Here is an 18,874-nt window from a genome sequence, read left to right as displayed (position 1 = left end):
AATAGTTTTAAATTACGGCATTATGTTTAAAGGAAAAAAAATTGAACTTTGGTACAAAGGCCAGAGCTCTGAGCGTGCTTGCTCTTTGTAAGTTTGGGTCTGCCTCTGACACATTAGCTATCTGACTTCTGGACACTTGATTAGTCCAAGGCAGACCCAGGACTTTCAAATTCCTCATTCTTGGTGACAAAACCAAATGACTTTAGATGTAACGTCAGCCACATCCTCTCTCTACTCTACATTAGCGTAAGATACAGTGACAAGAGCAATGAAAGAGACCACCCCACCAGGAGGAGGAAGGAGAAGGTGAAAGGTGTTTTAGCTCAAGCTTCCGGTTCACCATCCCTCAGTGTCCCAAAGACCTCTAAAATCACTGATCCGTTATCAGAAATTGGCAGTTGGCCCAGACAGGGCATCAACCTCATGAAAATAGGCATCACTTCTGAAACTTTGGGCAACTGCAAGCAACAGCATGCACTAGACGTGAAAACGCAGTGCTCTAGAATGTTACAGTCTACGAAAAGAAACTTACCCACTCAAACACTTTCCCCAGGAGACTAGAACTTGGGAAGTCAAACGCAGATGCCTCATGTCTGGTCTGCGCTGTCATTAAAAGACTCTATGTGATGTTGTGGCCAGCGGTACAGTCTGCTCCACGGAAGGACTCCTGACTGAACAAAATCTTAAAAATGGCCTATATCACACACTCAGTCTTGCATATCGGCCCCAAGATCCATTTGCACTTATCAAAAGCACTCATGATTAAACAGCCTGTGGTTTAAGGAGGGAGTGTGGAATCCTAGTGTCTCAGTGGGGTACTCAGAGGCAGTGGGGTCACAGAACAAAACATGTGACCTGTGCCACAGAAATGAAATACTGAATGAGTTCTCTTGTCTGACCAAACAAAACTGAATTCTGTTTTCCTTTGAGTAAAAGATACATGTTCTGTTAAAATCCACGAAGTAAGCTCGGGAACACTGGCAGGGCTTGGCTGTAGACGTCTGGGCACACCCGTAACACGAAAGCATCAATGAGGAGCCAAGTCAATCGGGGATCCACATGTCCAAAATGGTGAACAACACCAAACAAGCTATGTGCATGGAAACTACACATCCGTGTTGACAAAAATCCAAGCGCATTTCCCAGGTTCAACTACAAATGTTTGAAGTAATTTCTATCCGATGGCTACCATCCCTCACATCCTGCTCTTCCAACACACCTTTTGTTGTGGTGGTTTTTGCATGAACTTTCACTGAGCTCAAAAACATGGTGCAAGAACATAGAAGGGCACAAATTTGTGATTTTAAATATTTCATCCCCAAAGCTAGAGGCTCGGATATAAATCCCCAAGGTTCGGAATTTAGAGGGGCCTCCAAACAATAGCTCTCCTTAGGTGCTCTTTCCTCTCAACTTTCAAAGAAAAAAAGTGCATTCTGGAAAAGTATTCTTTCTGCCAGCAAAATTTTCTATCCTGCTTTGACTCCATGTTAGACACAAAGGCTAAGGGTGCTTCCCATTCTGGGTTGAAATAAGCACCATCAGCCAGTCGGCTGAGCCACGTAGGCCCCTGATATGTGAGATGTCGTACCTACATGCAAGTATTTTTTCCTCAAATAGTTTTCTTCTCATGGAAAAGTAAACAAGTTTTTAGCTTCTTACCAGTTATAAAACTTTGCATGAATGCTGCAATGCAACAGATAACATAATCAAAAGGAAGAAAATAAACTTGTTGCCTGTTTCTGTCACTTAGAAAGAACCATGGCATATATTTTCCAGGGCTTGATAGGCAGTTAGGTGGGTAGATGTATAGTGGTGTGTGTGTGTGTGTGTGTGTGTGTGTGTATGTGTTTGCAAAACATATCATTCTATACATATTTTATAATCATTTTTCACTAAATATGTCACTGACCTTCCAAAGTCAATAAATGCAAAATCACTTTTATTGACTATTTTGTATTCCATTGTTTGCAAATATTGTAGTATTTTACAAAATTCTTCACAACTGGGTATGTGAACCATTTCTAATCATCTATTATCATACCCAATGTAGCAATACGTATTTTCTCAGCTACTTATTCATACATTTGTTCACTTATTTCCTTAGAAGAAATTCCTAGAACAGGGGTCACTGAGTCAAAAAGCACACACATTTTTATTTTTTAAATACACTGCTAGGTCCCCCTTATAGCAAATTCTACCATTTGAAAGTCTCAACCATAGTACATAAGTAACACACATTTCCCCACATTTCTTCTATGAAATGCCAGCTATGACATCTGTGTAGCTAACCGATAAGATCCTGAGATATTAGCTCAACTACTCCTTCTCTAACCGTTCATACGAGCTCAGAAGCCGTCTCTGTACTCACAAACATGCCTGGGAAGGGAACTAAACACAGGGGGAAGAAGTTAAAGTCTCGGTTTTGGAGCTCCAAAATAGACTCTTGAAAAGTGCAGCATCGATATCACTATACATCCTAGCTGTCGGGAAATTTACTAGCTGAGTATTTTGAGAGGAAAAGTAAATAAGTAAAATTTCCTCAAGTCTCAAAAGATGAGTTAAAGTTGTCTTGATGAGAGTAAAAAGAAAGGCTCCCATAAGGATGAGTGGCGAAACGAAGACTTTGGCCATGCCTGTAAGAGAGTGTCTTGATTGATGATTGATGTGGGAAGGCCCCCGGCATGAAAGCTATCTGGGGGTCGGGGAGGGAGCAAGCCAGGAAACAGCATCCTCCATGGTTTCCTCTTCCAAGCCCCTGCTTTCAGATTTCTCCCTTGAGTTCCTGCCCTGACTTCCCTCCCCTCCCCCGACTAATGAACTGTTTCCTGCAAGTGTAACATAAAATAAACCTTTTCCTCTCCAAGCTGTTTTGGAGAGGTCCACAGTCAACAAAATATGACTTCTTTGGGGGCATTATTTGCTGCTTCAAATATGCTCAAACATAAAATGAACAGTGTCCTGTGCTCAGACACAGCCAACACTGCCCACTGCCTGCCGTTCCTGGAGATTCACACTGATGCTAATGTTTTGTTTGGAAAGTTTTTGTTGCCTGTTTATTTTTAGACTTCCAAAAGAAGCAAGAAGACCATCATTAAACAGTGCTCTGGGTTTGGCTGTTGTTCTCTCTCTCCCTTTCTCTCTCTCTCTCTCTCTCTCAGCCTCTGAGCAAATTCAATGCATATAGCCTTAAGTTTTGTTATTGTTTTAAAAAGGATTTCATTAGTTCACTTTCTCCTAAATAAATGCATATATTAGAAAACTGTGCACCTAGCAATAAAGCCTGAGAATGCTACTTTTGAATTTTTAGGTTTATTTGTACAGGTTACTTAGAAAAACGGTTGTTTAAATTTTAATAATTAAAATGCAAATCCAACTACGCCAGGAAATAAATAGTGAGAAAAAACTTTTGATTTATTGGTTTTACAATCTGTATAAAAATGCCAGAATTATATATACACATATGTATATATATGAACTAAAAAATAATCTGCCTTTGAAATATAATCTTTTATTAACTATCAAAGCATTACTATTTCCCCCAAAGGCCACATAAATTGTCATAAAAATGACATCTAAAAAACCATCTGAAAATCATTAACTCCAATAAAAGCTTTGTCAGCATACATCTTTATATAAATAATTAAGATATATCAGTAATAAATTAATGAAGTTTTCTAATATACATGTTGTGCTGTCAGAGTTTCTCACCGGCGCGTGAGAGCCCTTTCCTGCTGAGGTAAGGCAGAAACAACAGCAGAATCGAGCTACAGATGTCAGCTGGCGAAATGCCAACCAAGACTTCCTTCCCTGTCCAGCAAGGTTTGCTCAGAGAAGCTGTAGTGGCAGCAAGCAAAGCTGTTAGAAGCCAGCATTTTTTTAATTTAGAGAAAAACGATTATGTAGGTTCTTAATGTTTTTTTCACATGGAGTAACAGAAAGTAAGTATGATAAATGGATAAGAAATATTAGTTCTCCAGATTTAATATTCATGTGCTCTTGTGTCCAGGGCCAGCATGCTTGCATTTTCTGGCACTAGGTGGCAGCTGCGTAAGCAGCCAAGCATCCCACTGCTCGTAAGCAGTCTGAGCGGAGTACTAATTGCTCGGACTTCGTACGCCATCCCCTACAGGCTGTTTTTTCAAAAGTTATCTGATTACAAACTGCAGGTGCCTGTTAAATACTGCTTCCAATACTCCATCCCTCAGAGACCTGACTCTGAGGGGGAAGGAAGCCAGGGAACTGGCGTTTTTAGAACACACCTTCAGTGACGTCATTCATCGTCACTTCATGTCTCCCAGGCTCTTGACGAGAAACAGCGTTGAAGAACAGCATACAGGACTTGAAACTCCTTCCTTTAAACACTTGGGGAATGCTGGAGGCCCAAAGACAAGGACTCATTGCCCACACAGCTTTATCTTTTATCATGGATGAGGCTTAAGGAAGTGTACAGGGTACACCAAGAGGCGCCCCTGCTGGCTGTCGAGCACTTAGGTCTGCTTTCCCACGTGTCTGACAGGCCTTCCCCCTTCCCAGATGTAACTTTCTCCCTTTCCTTCAACACACACCTGAGTTCTTCTCGTACTTCTACAGCTGTGTTCCCCGTTATCACAAATATAGCCTCCATGGCATCAGTCAGCACATTGCAGGCATAACCAATATTGATGGCAGTTTCTGGTACAAAGAAAGATTACCTCTGTTAATGTTACATTTTCCATAAAGTTTTGAAGCTGCAGCTGTGTCTCCCCAGAGCCTATCAGCTCCACTGATGTTAGCTGAACACACAAAACATTATACCATACATCCAAGACGAGAGACCTATAACCAAATTCACCACTAAGTCCTTGAAGAAGGGAGAGCATCTATGAATCAGTGGCATCTCATTTGGTTTTCAAAACCACCTTTAGATTCCCAAACCAATACTCGTGTAGCTATTGGAAGATCCTGTGGTGCAATGAAGGGAAAATATAAAACAAACCTTTTACAGAAACCTCAAATAGCTTCATTAGAGTGTCAAAATACTAACCTTGGCTAATATTCAAGTCTAACATGATAGACTAACAACTGAAGGCAAATCCACGTAACCTCTTCAATATTGCAATTAAATAGTCAGTTCGAGAACCATCCAGAATAGTTCTGCCAGAGACTGGGAGGATTATATGATACTCAGAAATTTCTGCTTTCACTTTATAGTAATTTTATTCTAACAATATAGAATCATGAAACACTGGCTAGTTCTACATTACTGCTAATCTTGCCCTAAATCAAAACAGACAAAAAATTAAATCACAGTATATCTTTTGTATAAAGCAAGAAATCAGATAAAGAATGGTAAATTCATAGGTACTTGTAATAATTGAAGAGCTGAGCCCATGATACATGTCAGCTGCGGCCAGTCCCATGTAGCAAGCAACAAGTATCCACTGAGTTCCGCAGGCGTCGACTTTCTACTGTGTCATCTTGTAATCAGTAAGTTAGGTAGAAAAAAATAGGAGTGGTAGGTATCAGGCCTGGTGGCACAGGCCTGTAATCCTAGCTAGATGGGAGGCAAAGGCAGAGAGGACCAAAAGTTCAAGGCTTGCCTGGGCAGAGGGTTTAAGGCCAGCTTGGGCAATTTAGTGAGATCCTGTCTCAAAACAAAAGGTAAGAAAGTGTGGGACATGCAGTTGAGGGGAAGAAAGCTTGCTTAGCATGTGTGAGACCCTGGGTGAAAGCCTGTCTACAAAGAGACAGGCAGACAGATAGACTGGTAGATAATAGGCGTGTGTGTGTGTGTGTGTGTGTGTATACATACATATATGGAGAGATAGAATTCATTTATCTCATCTTCAGACTCCTAAATGCTTTATAGAGTACCTAACAAAATGAATATAGTCTTTAAAATAAGTACATGCTAGTTAACTGAATAATTTTGTTTCCTAATGATCGAACAGAAATTTTTTAGCTTTCATTGTTAGCAACATATGAAAAGCTTATTAAACCATTATTTTTTTTTCTTTCTTAAGAAAACAATACTCAATTCTGGCCATTCCTAAAAGTGGTTCAGTTCTCACAGGCAATCCTGGAATTCAGCCAGGTGTACTGGTACAGCTGTAGGAGCTGTTAAGATACAATGACATGTCCATAAACAGCTGTTGCCCTTGGCCTCCCAGAAATGTATCAACACCCTGAGTTCTTCCAGAAACTCTCCCACAGCTCCCTGCCATCAAGAAACTCAAGGAGAATGCAAGCTCTCTGGAGCCTTGCTTCAGCACCGATAGAACAGTGCTCAGACGAAAACTATGTTGAGTGGTTTTTCTCTACAGGGGTGGCAACTGTAAAGAAACTCTCCTGACAAAAGAATACACTACAAAGGGTATTTTTGTTAATTTTTAAATTTTTTGTTAGTTTTTAAATAATAAGTCCATATTTTTTAAAAATAAAAACTTTTTTTTTACATTTCAACTTTTTTCTTATGGAGAGAACTAGAAAAATGTTGAATTGCTTTAAGTTTTTGATTAACAATTTTTTGAAAGAACTGATTCCCCCTCTTCAAACATCACCGCCACCCATTTCCAAATTACCTTGTTTGTCTCCTGTGAGAATCCAGATCTTAATATTTGCTAGTGATAGACTTGTAATTGTTTCAATAACACCTTCTTGTAACTTATCTTCCACAGCAGTGGCACCTAATAGCTTCGTTGGAAAGTAAAGAGTAACGTATGTTAGTACACACAGAGAACACATGCAACATCTATAGCTGTCAGTCAGAGTTCAAGGGTCAGATAACAGGAAATGAAGATAGCTGTAAGTGTTGATACAGTAAGCACCCTATTGTGTACGTAAATCAATCAGTAGGAAGTTCATAAGTCAAGCCAACTTAATAACAGAAGCCCAGGGAGATAGAATTTACATGAGAGAGATGGTATGTTCAAATAACATGTTTGCACAAATGGTCAGAGGCCTCTAACGATTTAAGAAGTCGCTAGCTGCTTCTCCACTTTCACCAGGAAAGGAGAGGTTCAAAGAAGAGTCCTCACTTCATAGTCAAAATATTCTGGGACAAAAGGTCATGTCATTCCATGCATTAAAAGGCCAGCAGGTGCTCTAATAAAAAGTGAAGATTGTTCAGTTTCCACCCCAATGATAAGACATGCTTCCTTGACTCCCAGCTACCAACTTCCTTGGTCACCTGGCCTTTGGGAAGAATGGTTTCTAAAACTGACCCTGCTCTGATGACAAGTCATCAGAGTCTCCTGACCTGGAATGCTTCAGGGCTATAGCCCTGCTCGCCATACCGACTGCCTCTGCACTGAAAATGTGGGTCAGAAAGCAGAGAGAGGAAATGAATATGCTGTATCAAAGACAACCCGGGGATTGATGAACAGATGGGTCTACTGGCCCTTACCCCGGCAGGGCTTCCACTGCATAAGCTATTGCTAACAAAGCCAGTCGTCTGGATTCCCACACACAGCAAGCTCAAAGCCAACATACAAAGCACTACTTGGCGTTGAAAGAGAACCATCTTCTATGTGCAAGATGACTTATTTAGCCAACAACCTAAGAAAGCATAGAACACCACAATCCCAAACTTATACCATCAAGTCTCTTTCAATTTCTTCATACAGCCCAGTTATCCGGTCATCCCTCTCCATGGTGGCAGCGTTTGCATCTTCAAGCATCTCTTGCCACATTCTAAAGTACGTGTCATCAAGCTCTCTATAAGCAATTGCCAAGGTTCGGAGGCCTTCCCCAGCAAATTCCTGTGAAAGAAGATTTCATCTTAGGAACACGCAGACAACAATAAGCAGAGCGAAAGTCCCCACAACATGGTGAGCGTTTCATTCACACTCATTTTGTCTCAAGAGCACTGCATGGCCATCCTGCCTCTAACTCCATACCTCTTCAGACATGGGAGAGAATGATTGTGTTTTATGTTTATGTCTATGATGTCTGATCTGTAGCACACTAGCCCCTAAAAGAAGCTGAAAATGAAAATGCCTGCTGAAGGGGCTGGAGAGATGGCTCAGTGGAAGAGCAGTGCTCTTCCAGATGGACCGGGTTCAACTCCCAGCACCCACATGGCAGCTCACAACTGTCTGTAATTCTAAGAGCTGACATCCTCACACAGACACAAATGCTGACTTAAACACCAGTGAACATAAAATAAAAATAAATACATAATTTTTTTTTGAAAAAACAGAGAAAATGCCTGCTGATATGTCCTGATTAGGGGGAGAGAAACAGTGTGAAAGAGAAACCTGTTGAGGCAACTGTGTCAGTGTCCAACCTGCTCTGCCTGTAGGAGGTGTTCCTGTCCCTAACTCCAGCTGTAACTACCAATGATGAAGACAAGCATTGGAGGAGTCACAGCTGTCCAGGCAAAAAGAGGACACCCTTTTGTGGACTATAACAGGCTCTCTCACCACACCTTTCCACACTTCCCAGAGCAATATATCCTTGCTGAAAATTCAGTGAGTCCTACTTTTGCATATATTTGAAAATTTCCATAATAGAAACTAAGATAATAACCAATACATTAAATGGTTGCTTAAGTGAAGTCTGGTAGGCTACTTATAGTTATGATAATCACCTTTGCAGGTAAGGGAAGCAAAAGGAATGAAAGATTCTACAAGTATAAGCTTTGAGGGCTACTTTTGATCTTTTGCTCTAGACTCTTTTGTGAAATGTTTCTCTTTTTAACTACATTAAAGTTTCATTCAATGATTAAAAAAAACTTAAAAATCTTAAAGATACCATCATCATGTCAAACAGTCATTATTTGTTAGAAATTATATTCTATGAAGTCAATTTTTAATAAGTAATCAAATATTTAGAAACCATACTTTCCCAAACCTTTGGCAGAGTACAGGGAATCATAAGAAAGAAGGGGAGTTAGTCTGTTGGGGAAAGGATAGGAGCTCCACAAGGACCAAATATATCTGGGCACAGGGTCTTTTCTGAGACTGACATTCAACCAAGGACCATGTATGGATATAACCTAGAACCTCTACTCAGATGTAGCCTGTGGTAGCTCAGTAACCAATTGGTTTCCCAAAGTGAGGGGAACAAGGACTATTTCTAACAGGAACTTAATGACTGGCTCTTTGGTCTCCCCACCCCCGAAGGGAGGAGCAGTCCTGTTAGGCCACAGAGGAGGGCTTTGCAGCCAGTCCTGAAGATACCTGATAAAACAGGATCAGATGAATGGGGAGGAGGTCCCCCCTATCAGTGGACTTGGAAAGGGGCACGGTGGAGATGAGGGAGGGAGGGAGGGACTGGGAGGGAATGAGGGATCGGGACACGGCTGGGATACAGAGTTAATAAAATGTAACTGATAAAAAAAATAAAAAAATAATAATAAAATAAAAAAAAGAAACCATACTTTCCCTAAGTTAGTCTTAATTGTCAACTTGACACAGCCCAGACTCATCTAAGAAGGAAGACTCAGCTGAGGAATTGCCTGGATCACACTGGCCTTTGGATATGTCTATGGGAGGTTGTCGTGATTATTAACTGATGTAGGAGGGTGCTGCCCATCATGGGCAGGACCATCCCTAGGCAGGTAGTTCTGGGCTATATAAGAAAGGTAATAATCATGAGCCCATGACTGAGTGAGCCAGAGAATGATCCAATAAGCAGTGATCCACAATGAGTTCTGGTTGAGGTTCTTGCCTTGAATTCCTGCCCTGTCATCTCCAACGACTTACTGTGACCCAAAAGTATAAACCGAATAAACCAGGACACTTGGTAAACTGACAATCTCATAAGATACTTCTGGTTCTTTATCCTTCTAACAGGAGCAAGCGGTAAGCAATTGGTGGCTGCTACGTGTCTCACACAGCCTCATTAGCTAGAAACACAAGCAGATTGAGTTTGGGGGCAATGTTGAAAACCTCACACGTCACTTCTGCCTCCAGTGGTCATTTTATGGGCCTCCAAACTGCAAGTAAAGCATGTTAATAGCCATTTCTGCTCCTTCGGGTCATTAAGCATGTTTTCTCTACTGTTTTGATGTGTGCAGATAGAGTTTTGTGATCAGACATGTGCTAAATCATGCTGTGCCCTAATTGGTAAAAAGAAAAGGCCGTGCCTGGTGCAAAGTGGCCTTTTAACCCAGAAAGACCACAAGAAACATTAGCTGAATTCATCACCAGGCAGTTATAGTAGTTGGGCCAGTGCATCTACATTTACAAGCCTTATCTTCCAAGAACATCACCACATCCCCTTCTGATCTGAAAATCTAGTTACTGCCTTAAAACCATCTTTTGTCTTCTCAATTCACACAGCCTTTGCTTTTAACTCGAAACCCCACTGGGCATCACTGTTCTGCACAACAGTGAATCAACTCCAAGAAGACACTAGAAAAGGGGACAGATGGCTTAAGTCATCTAATTAGTCATAAAACACACATTTAATCCAAAATGGTCATTTGAGCAAGGCCTTTTCCTATCATAAAACTATCCAAAAATCAATAATTAAATACAAATTTAAGAGCCTAGAATGTAGAAGCCAAATGAATGTGAATGAAGGAAAGAGCAGATCCAATTGATCTGCCCTAAAAACAATTCTTCCCCTCCCCCCCAAAAATGAAAAGAGCAAATTAAACTTTAATATAAAAGGAAAATATCTAGAGCCTTGGTGTTTGAGCAATGAAAGAATCATATAGTTATTACTCCAATATTGTTTTAATGAAGAAACTAAAAGACCATGTCAGTCTTTGGAAAAGACTAAGAGAAAAATCAAGAATGCTCTGTTAAAAAGGAAAAAAAGCTATGTTTGTAACAATTACTACTAAACCATCACTTTTAAACTTACAGTCAGGCACAGTATTTACATTTTATTTGTTTTTTAGAGGACTCGAAAGGATGTTTTATAACAAAAACAACATCCAACAAAGGAACATGAATCTTTAATAATTTTAATGAAAGAATAAAAATGGACAAAATGAAAATTTTGAACCATTTTCTTCAAAATTCACAGGAGTCAACCAGAACCTCAAACAAATTATGAGCATGACACTTGGTTACCAGGTTTAAACCCACAGTGTCCCTATTATTTCATAGTCCCTTGCCCTTGAGAGGTGAAAGAAGGTACAAAGATCACCTCGACGCCCTTCAGAAAGTTTCTGAAAAAAAATTAGGCTAGTCTTAGAAAGTATGGGTTGAGCACCCAGGACACATAAGGAACTTACATTTGTAGCCCAAATGAAAGAAGCCTTAAAAAAGAGAAGTTGGCTCCAATTTTTTTCCTCTATTTTTTCCTTGCCATCTGAACAGAGTTATAAAGCAGTGGCCCCGAAGGACCCTGGGCTCACCCCCACTATGAGGCTTTCCCCAGATGTCCTCTGCTAATACCATTCTGAGTGGTAGCCAGTTCCCAGACACTCCCTGGCTGCCCTCTATGAAATGGTTCCACAGCTGACTTCTATTTGAGAGGTCAGCTTGTTTGCTTATGTGTTAGCAAGCCCTAACCATAAGGGGTGACAAAAGGGCTCCGGTGCTGAACTCAGCACAAGGCACTTACACTGAGATGGTCTGATGTCAAAGACAGCAGGTGTTCATTGGAAGGATGGAGTTTCTCAAACAAAATAGTGTCTGCTCCTTTGGAATAAAGTTTTATCTGTCCTTCTGGGTTTCGAACTGGAAAGTAAGAGTTTGGAAAAGAACATTATATCACTGAAATCTGTGAAAAGTGCAGTCTTCTAAGACTCCAGCTAGCCCATCTGGAAATGGACATAAGGTTTTAGAGAACAAAGCTTTCAGGGCTTTTGGCTAGACAATCACTACCTAAGTCAGCTGGCTTTGTTCCTGTTCAATTAATTTAGAAATATTTCTTCTACTGGAAGTCACTGATTTCCCAAACTCAGAAATAAGTATTTGTATTCTGATGTACATGACCTACTGAGCTCCCCCTCTTTTGCTGTTACAAAATGGCTGAAAGATTTAAATTAAACCGTGTGTATTAAAGAGAATTAAGAGCTTTATTGTAAGCCCTTGGTGTGAAATTCAAGACCTTCTATTCAAATAAATATCACTGTGATACCAACTCATCTCCACATGAATTTGTAGCCACTCAAGTTGTTGCCATGCAGGGATCTTGATATAGTTCATTTTCTCTGCTATTTTAAGAATTAAAGGACAACAAAAATCATAGACAGAACAAACAGAATCAGCCAGTGAATTAGAGTCAAGAATACAGAAAGGAAGAGAGGAAGGGAGAGAAGGTAGAGGGACACAGGTAGGAGGGGGAGAGGGAAAAAGAGAAGGGGGGCTGGAGAGATGGCTCAACAGTTAAGAGCATTGTCTGCTCTTCCAGAGGTCCTGAGTTCAATTCCCAGCAACCACATGGTGGCTCATAACCATCTATACTGGGATCTGATACCCACTTCTGGCACACAGGTGTGCATCCAGAAAGAGAGAAAAAGAGAGAGAGAGAAAGAAAGAGCAAGGCACACAGATTGAAAAACCTTCAGAGAAGAGCAAAGACACTTAAAACCCCCAGTCCTAAGAGGAGAAACTGAATTTTGGGATCTTAGGACTGGGGGTTTTAAGTGTCTTTGAGGATTCTTCCCTAACTTAGGACCTGTCAGTCTGAACAAAGACAGGATGGCTGATAGGCCCACAACTTAGAATCTGTCCTAACCTCCTTTGTGGTCCAACAGAAGAGGAGTCCTATTGGTGGAAACAGAATGAGGCCTTTGATTAAACTATCAGGATTTTGTCTCAGGACAGGAGTGTGAGAGAAAAGCTGCTATCTTTAGAACTTAGTCATGGCCCCTCTCCCTGTCTGTCTGACTATCAGAGAAGGATCTGCCTGACTCCTAGAGCCTCAAGATGTTGTCCTGCTGGTTTTTTTGCTTGTTTGGTTGGTTGGTTGGTTGGTTTGGTTTGGTTTGGTTTTTGTTTTTGTTGTTTTGTTTTGTTTTTCAAGACAGGAGTTTTCTGTATAGTCTTGACTATCCTGGACTCACTTTGTATACCAGGCTAGCCTCAAACTCACAGAGATCTGCCTCCCTGGGTTCTGGGTTTAAAGGCATGTGCCACCACACCCAACTCTTTTATGACTTCTGTTGCTTGGGAAAGTGCATTCATTTTAGTGATTTATTCTTGGGTCAATCATAGCTACAAACATACCTCACAGAACTGAAAGAAATACCCTTCTTCTACCCTTCTCCCACTGGAAGTCTGTTATTTATAGGGCTGTTTTCACTTGTTCTTGAGGTTTGGGAATGACTGGCCTCACTAGACTTCCTGTATTACTACTCTCACCTGCATATTCTATCAAGTCTTACTTTTGGGTCACTTAAGAGTTGGCCCAACTTTGTAGGCTTGGCTTTACATTTTGACACACAGGGCAGCACTTAATAATCTGAGTGAATGATGGATGGATGGATGGATGGATGGATGGATGGATGGAAGGATGGATGGATGGATAGATGGATGGAAGGAAGGATGGTGAGACTGTATATTTCTTCCTAGGAGATCCAGCAATGTGAGGTAACTCGCTAGTCCACAATTTCACTTCATAGTCTGAACACACACATTCACAGGTTTTATCAACTGAGTCAAAGATCATTTCATGATTCCCACTTAAAGTGTTCTTTATGATAGAAGGCCTCAAAGCAGGAGAATATAACATGTTTTACTATCCATTTAATGCTAATAGGGTGAAGGGAAGGTAGGAAACAGGCTGGGAGGGGCTGTATGTCCATGAGCTCTTTCCCCCTGATTAGGCAATTCAGGCCAAGGTATAAGACTTGTATGCACCAGGTCATGCAGCTACAAGAGGCCATGACAAGACCCAGGGTTGAGAGATTCCCAGGGGGCCAATATTCAAACCAGGAGGAGTCTAGAATACAATCTGCTGACTGATTTAAGCACTTTTCTTTAGTAAAAAAAAAATCTTAAGTAATTGTCAAAAATAGTCTTTTGATAAAAGTTTGATTGGTTGGGAAGGAGATGGGGGCTCACTGTATAGCCCAGGCTTCCCTTAAACCTCCCAAGCCCTAGAATTATGATAAGTGCCACACCTAGCTATCAGACTTATAACCTTTTAAAAGTTTACAGTTGAGCATTCTTCATCACACATCAAATTTTGAGAGCTGCTATGATTTATTCTTTAGTAGTTATCTGCCACCTTCCTTGATTCAATAGTTTATTGTTGTTGTTTGTCTATTTATGTACTGAATTACTGACCTCTATGTACTAAATTAGTGCAATGGGTTCTTCCATAACGATATAAGATTTGCTAATCAGTAGATTCTACACCCTTTAACAAACTACTATAGAAATCAACTTTTATTTAAACAGCACTGGCTTAAACTGGAGCTCTTGTTCCCAAATGAAATCCAAGCATCCTGGTATTGGAACTACACATTATTAAATTGATGGATGACAGAACCCAAAACAAACAAACAAACAGTAAGGTAGAAAATGAAGATGGAAGAAGAGGAATAAAGGGAATCAAAGGCAGTAGAAGGCTGAGAAAGACAGCACCAGCAATGTGAGAGCCCTCACAATGATGTTGTCCCCATAGGACAAGCCAGGTGATGATCAGGATACTGAGATTGCTTCCTGCTTAGACTCAAACAGGCATTTCTGCCCTAGCAGAGGACCTCTTGAATCCCCCCGCCCCCTGATTAAAATGATTAAAACCCAAGCAGCCAAAAATAAAGCTTGTCAAAGTCCCACTTTGTGCTAAACCTTGCCCTTCCTCATATGGGATCCATTAAGACAGACATCTGATGTCTGCGGTTAAGCTGAGAATTCCCCATAGCCTGTAATGGTGGCCAATGCTGAGCAAAAGCCAAACTTCTCCCCATTTAACAATCTTAGGTTTTTGTCAACACCCTCAGAGCAAAATGAAATCCACTCTGAGCCAAATGAGGGCCATTCACACCTCCCCCTGGGGTGGTAAAGAGAGGACAGCTCCCATTGATGCAACAATGAGCCAACACCTAGAGCAGCCTGTGTGCTTCTTAGCTGGTGGAAGCTGCCTGTGGCCTGTTATCATAAAAAATATAATCATTAAAATGAGCAGCCTCCGTACCACATTCCAGAAAAGACCTCAAACCCTCCCGTTATGCATATATACATTTTCCATAGTAGGAATTCATTTAATGCAGAGATGGTCATAAGTTATAAGGTATTAGGTAGAATTTCATTCAACAAATATTTGTAGAGATATTGTGCCTGTCTGGTGCTTGGCCCTGGGAAGTATGAAGATAAGGCTACCTGACCTCTAGTAGCACGTAGCCTGTAGGGTGCCATAACCATGAGTCCCAGGAGATGGAATCCCACTGTTGTAGTGAACAAAGAATTCTGGGAAATAGCATGAGATATAGTTACTTGGAGAATAAGAAAAACAAATGACGTTTAAAGTGGACTTTATCAGATGAGAAGAAGTGTTCAGCAAAAAGAAATTAGGGGACAGAATTGTTCTAGGTATACATTTAAAACAACAACAACAACTAAAGAGGGCATAAAAGTCTAGGACACATCCCAAGAAGAGCAAGGTGTGGTGACGCTTGAGCACACAGTTTAGAAAGTAGAGTTGGTGTCATTTTCATGTGACCTTGCAAGTCACACTAGGGGCTCATCCTGTGAACCCTGAGAAGCCAACATTTTTTCAAGTGATGACATGCTCAGTCTGTGCTTTAGAAGGAATAGCTTATTGCCAGCATAGAGTGCTATTCTAATGTGGACAATTTTGAAGAGACTTGCAGTAATTCAAGTAAGCACCGACAAGACCCCAAAATGAGGCAATGGTACTGTAACTAAGAGGAAAGGACAATAGAATTGTAGGGGGGGGGAGTGTAGTTTAGTAGACACTAGGTTTGCAAATAATTCTAGGATGCAATTGGAAGGGAAAGATTTAAAAATATGTTCACAGGATTTGCGAGAAACTGAAGTTAGAGAGTATCAAAGAACAATGCAGGTTTGAGAAACATCTTGAATACAGCCATGGAAAATGACTAACCATAAGGAAATGTTAGTCTAGAGGAGCATTTCTCCATCTCTGGTCCCCTGCGGTGTGCACCAGCATCACTCAGAATTTATCAGAAATGCAAACATGGGGCCTCTTCCTTCAAGGAACTAAGTCACAAATCAGTGACCAAGCCCAGTGATCTGTGTTTTAATAGTTTTCCAGCTTATTCTAATGGAAGCTAAGAGCTGGGAACCATTATCCTAGTTTGTAAAAGATGTGAAAGTGCTGAAGAAAGTAAACTACCAAGATGTTAAGAGGCCAGTTTTATTTGCAGAGCAGCCTCTTTGTTTTTCACTGTGGGGGATGAACCCAGAGCCAGAAGAGACAGCAGAGTCTAAGAGCCAAAGTCAGTAGATAACTACCAGAAAACAGTGTCTTGTGAAGACAGCAAGACAGCAGCATGTATGAACTCAGCAGCTGTGACAGCTGCAGAAGACCTGTGCATGCTCACAGCAGACCAAATCCCTGCAGGGACTGGAGAGTGGGTGGACACAAAGCTCCCTAGGAACTATTTGAGTTGCTAGCTTCTGGGAGAGGAAGAGTCTTTAGCCCCTAAAACTTGACCACATGCCAGTGGAAGGCGACATATCTACAAATATATTATCAGTACAAATTGGACTTGACAGGTTATAAAAAAAGAACACAGAGTTGGGTAAGGAGGAAAGAAGAATTATATAAAATTCTCAAAGAACTAAGCAAAAGAATAATTTTTAAAGATAAAAAGAAAAAACCTACTTAGAGATGTAAGAGGATTGGGAAAGGGGCATGTAAGTAGCCAAAGGACACTGAAACAGTGCTAAAGGTTAACAATGGTTTATAAAAGCATGGGTGTGATGTGGCGCTAAATAAGCCATCACCTTCAACAATGGGATAAACAGGAATAATGAGAACAGCCAATGCTGCTGAGTGATGGATGTGTGAGAGTGGCCGATGATGCCCACAGCAGCCAGCACAAGCCACACATGTCAGAAGCTCTCCTGAGCCGCAATGGAGCATCCCTCCATTCAGACTTCTGGGGTTGACTCTCCACTACGCTGCTAGCTTTTAGACTCAAGTAAGTCACTCCACTTTCTTCTATCTCAGTTTGGTTATCTTTAAAATGGGCATTAAAAATAATATCATATGCTACAGTTACTTTGGATAAAGAATTCAGAATAATTTGGGGCAGGAAATTAGTTCATATTTAATTGTATTCACATATTATTACACTTTTGAGGCTATGTTGAAGATCATGAAAGTTCATAAAATTACAAAAATGTATTACATAATCAAGAGTCAAATTATCTTTGAAAACTACCAGTATAACCACAGAAGCATCAAAAACATACCTACAACAGACATCCTTTTCCTGATGTTGTTGAAATCCAAAAAGGCAAGTAACTGATAAGTAACAGGTGTTCCCAGTTCTTCTACTGTTATTGTCTCTGGGGTCCGAGACTTAAAAATGAACCCAAATTTTTTAGCAGCAGTAACTAGAGCTCCTTCATCAGGTGATTGAACTTGGTAAACCAGTTGTCCTAAAAGGGAAAGAGACAAACATCAGTGTTAGGGTGATAATTCATGTTCATTAATTCCAATTCTAATTCCAACGCATGTTTTAACAACCAACGCCAGCATCAACTCTAAACACGTTCCTACCCTTAGATAATGTCTACTTGCCTATCATCTGAAGCTCTGGGATACCACAAGGCTCCATGCTTACCACCACAGAGCCCTTTCCCTCCTGTAGCAAAGTGTCCAGTTGTCTGTATCTCCACTGCAATAAAAGTTTCACTTTCAGTGACTAGAGAGTCTAACTAAAATTCCATAATATGATACTCATTTGATTCTCATAGGACGCCTTTAGAGTAGTGATTATTTAAATTATTAGTTTCATTTTTATTCTGCTGATACCTATGGCTGAAAGAGGTTATCGAGGTGAAAGAGGTCATTAGAAAGATCAAACAACAAGGAAGTGAGAAAGCAGATGCTCTGACCTATTTTTTGCTAAGTCACTAATGATCATTTTATGATGCTGAATATATAAAAATCCACCAAAATATAATAAATCAAATCAAGATGTTAAAGACTTGTTGCTCAATAGTGTGGGTGCTAGAATGGAGCTGAGAGGAGAAAGAATGAAACATGCAGAAAGACTTAAAAAAATACCTTAAAATAAAAATAATCCATTTATATAAAATTATATCATCTTTGAAAAATAAGTCAGAAAATGTATTTTTACTGTTTATAGTGCTCAAGATAAATTGCTATGTAACTGGTTTTTCTATTAGTGAGTATAGTACGGATTCCTTGTGAAAAATAAAACCTTATTTATCTGCATATATTCTTGAATATACATTTATAAGCAAGTGGACAACTGAATCATTTAAGAGGCAAAGGAAGGAAGATTTCCATGAGTTTGAGGTCAGCCTGGGCTACACGGTAAATGTCAGCCTAGTCAGGGATATAGAGAGAGCCTCTATCTCAAAAAATGAAAAAAGAAAAGGAAGTAATGAGGAAATAGTTACTTCAGAATCTCTCATAGTGTACCAGCAAAGGTAAGCCACGAATTTACCAGGAGTAGGTAGAGATTTATAAAAATAAATAAATAAATATCATCCCCACATAAAAGAAACAAATGTTAAGGGATATAAAAAAAAAAGGTAAAGATATGAATGAATCACACAAACTTGACTATAGTTATAAAAATAGCACCTGTGAGTTTTTAAAAGGATGAACACTATGATGAGAATATCACAGATGTCAGAGCAGGGTTGAGCAGGTTAAAGGATCTTTGTTTTACTCACAAGATGCCTTAGGCTTCTGTGAGTTTGCTGTGTTAAAACCCAGTGTTAACTGCAAAAATAATAAAGGCCCATTGTTTTCAAAGCAGAAGAATTCACAAGGACTAAATCTATGAAAAGACAGG

The 18,874-nt window shown here is 40.2% G+C and overlaps 1 protein-coding gene across 2 annotated transcripts in view; it reads right to left on the bottom strand.

Moving 5' to 3' along the window:
- Nucleotides 1-18,874, bottom strand: part of Atp8b4 (ATPase phospholipid transporting 8B4 (putative)) — a 175,575-nt gene that overhangs the window by 33,105 nt on the left and 123,596 nt on the right. For both annotated transcript variants that reach the window (XM_060371530.1, XM_060371531.1), the window contains 5 exons: nucleotides 17,295-17,483; nucleotides 11,503-11,618; nucleotides 7,575-7,739; nucleotides 6,561-6,672; nucleotides 4,566-4,671 (listed from right to left, as the gene is read on the bottom strand). In XM_060371530.1, the coding sequence (XP_060227513.1) occupies nucleotides 4,566-4,671; nucleotides 6,561-6,672; nucleotides 7,575-7,739; nucleotides 11,503-11,618; nucleotides 17,295-17,483 (688 nt within the window). The remainder of the gene's footprint in view (nucleotides 1-4,565; nucleotides 4,672-6,560; nucleotides 6,673-7,574; nucleotides 7,740-11,502; nucleotides 11,619-17,294; nucleotides 17,484-18,874) is intronic.

The sequence above is a fragment of the Meriones unguiculatus genome, chromosome 18 (assembly GCF_030254825.1).
Source record: "Meriones unguiculatus strain TT.TT164.6M chromosome 18, Bangor_MerUng_6.1, whole genome shotgun sequence".
Lineage (NCBI taxonomy): Eukaryota > Metazoa > Chordata > Mammalia > Rodentia > Muridae > Meriones > Meriones unguiculatus.
This window is presented reverse-complemented; position numbering and strand designations above follow the sequence as displayed.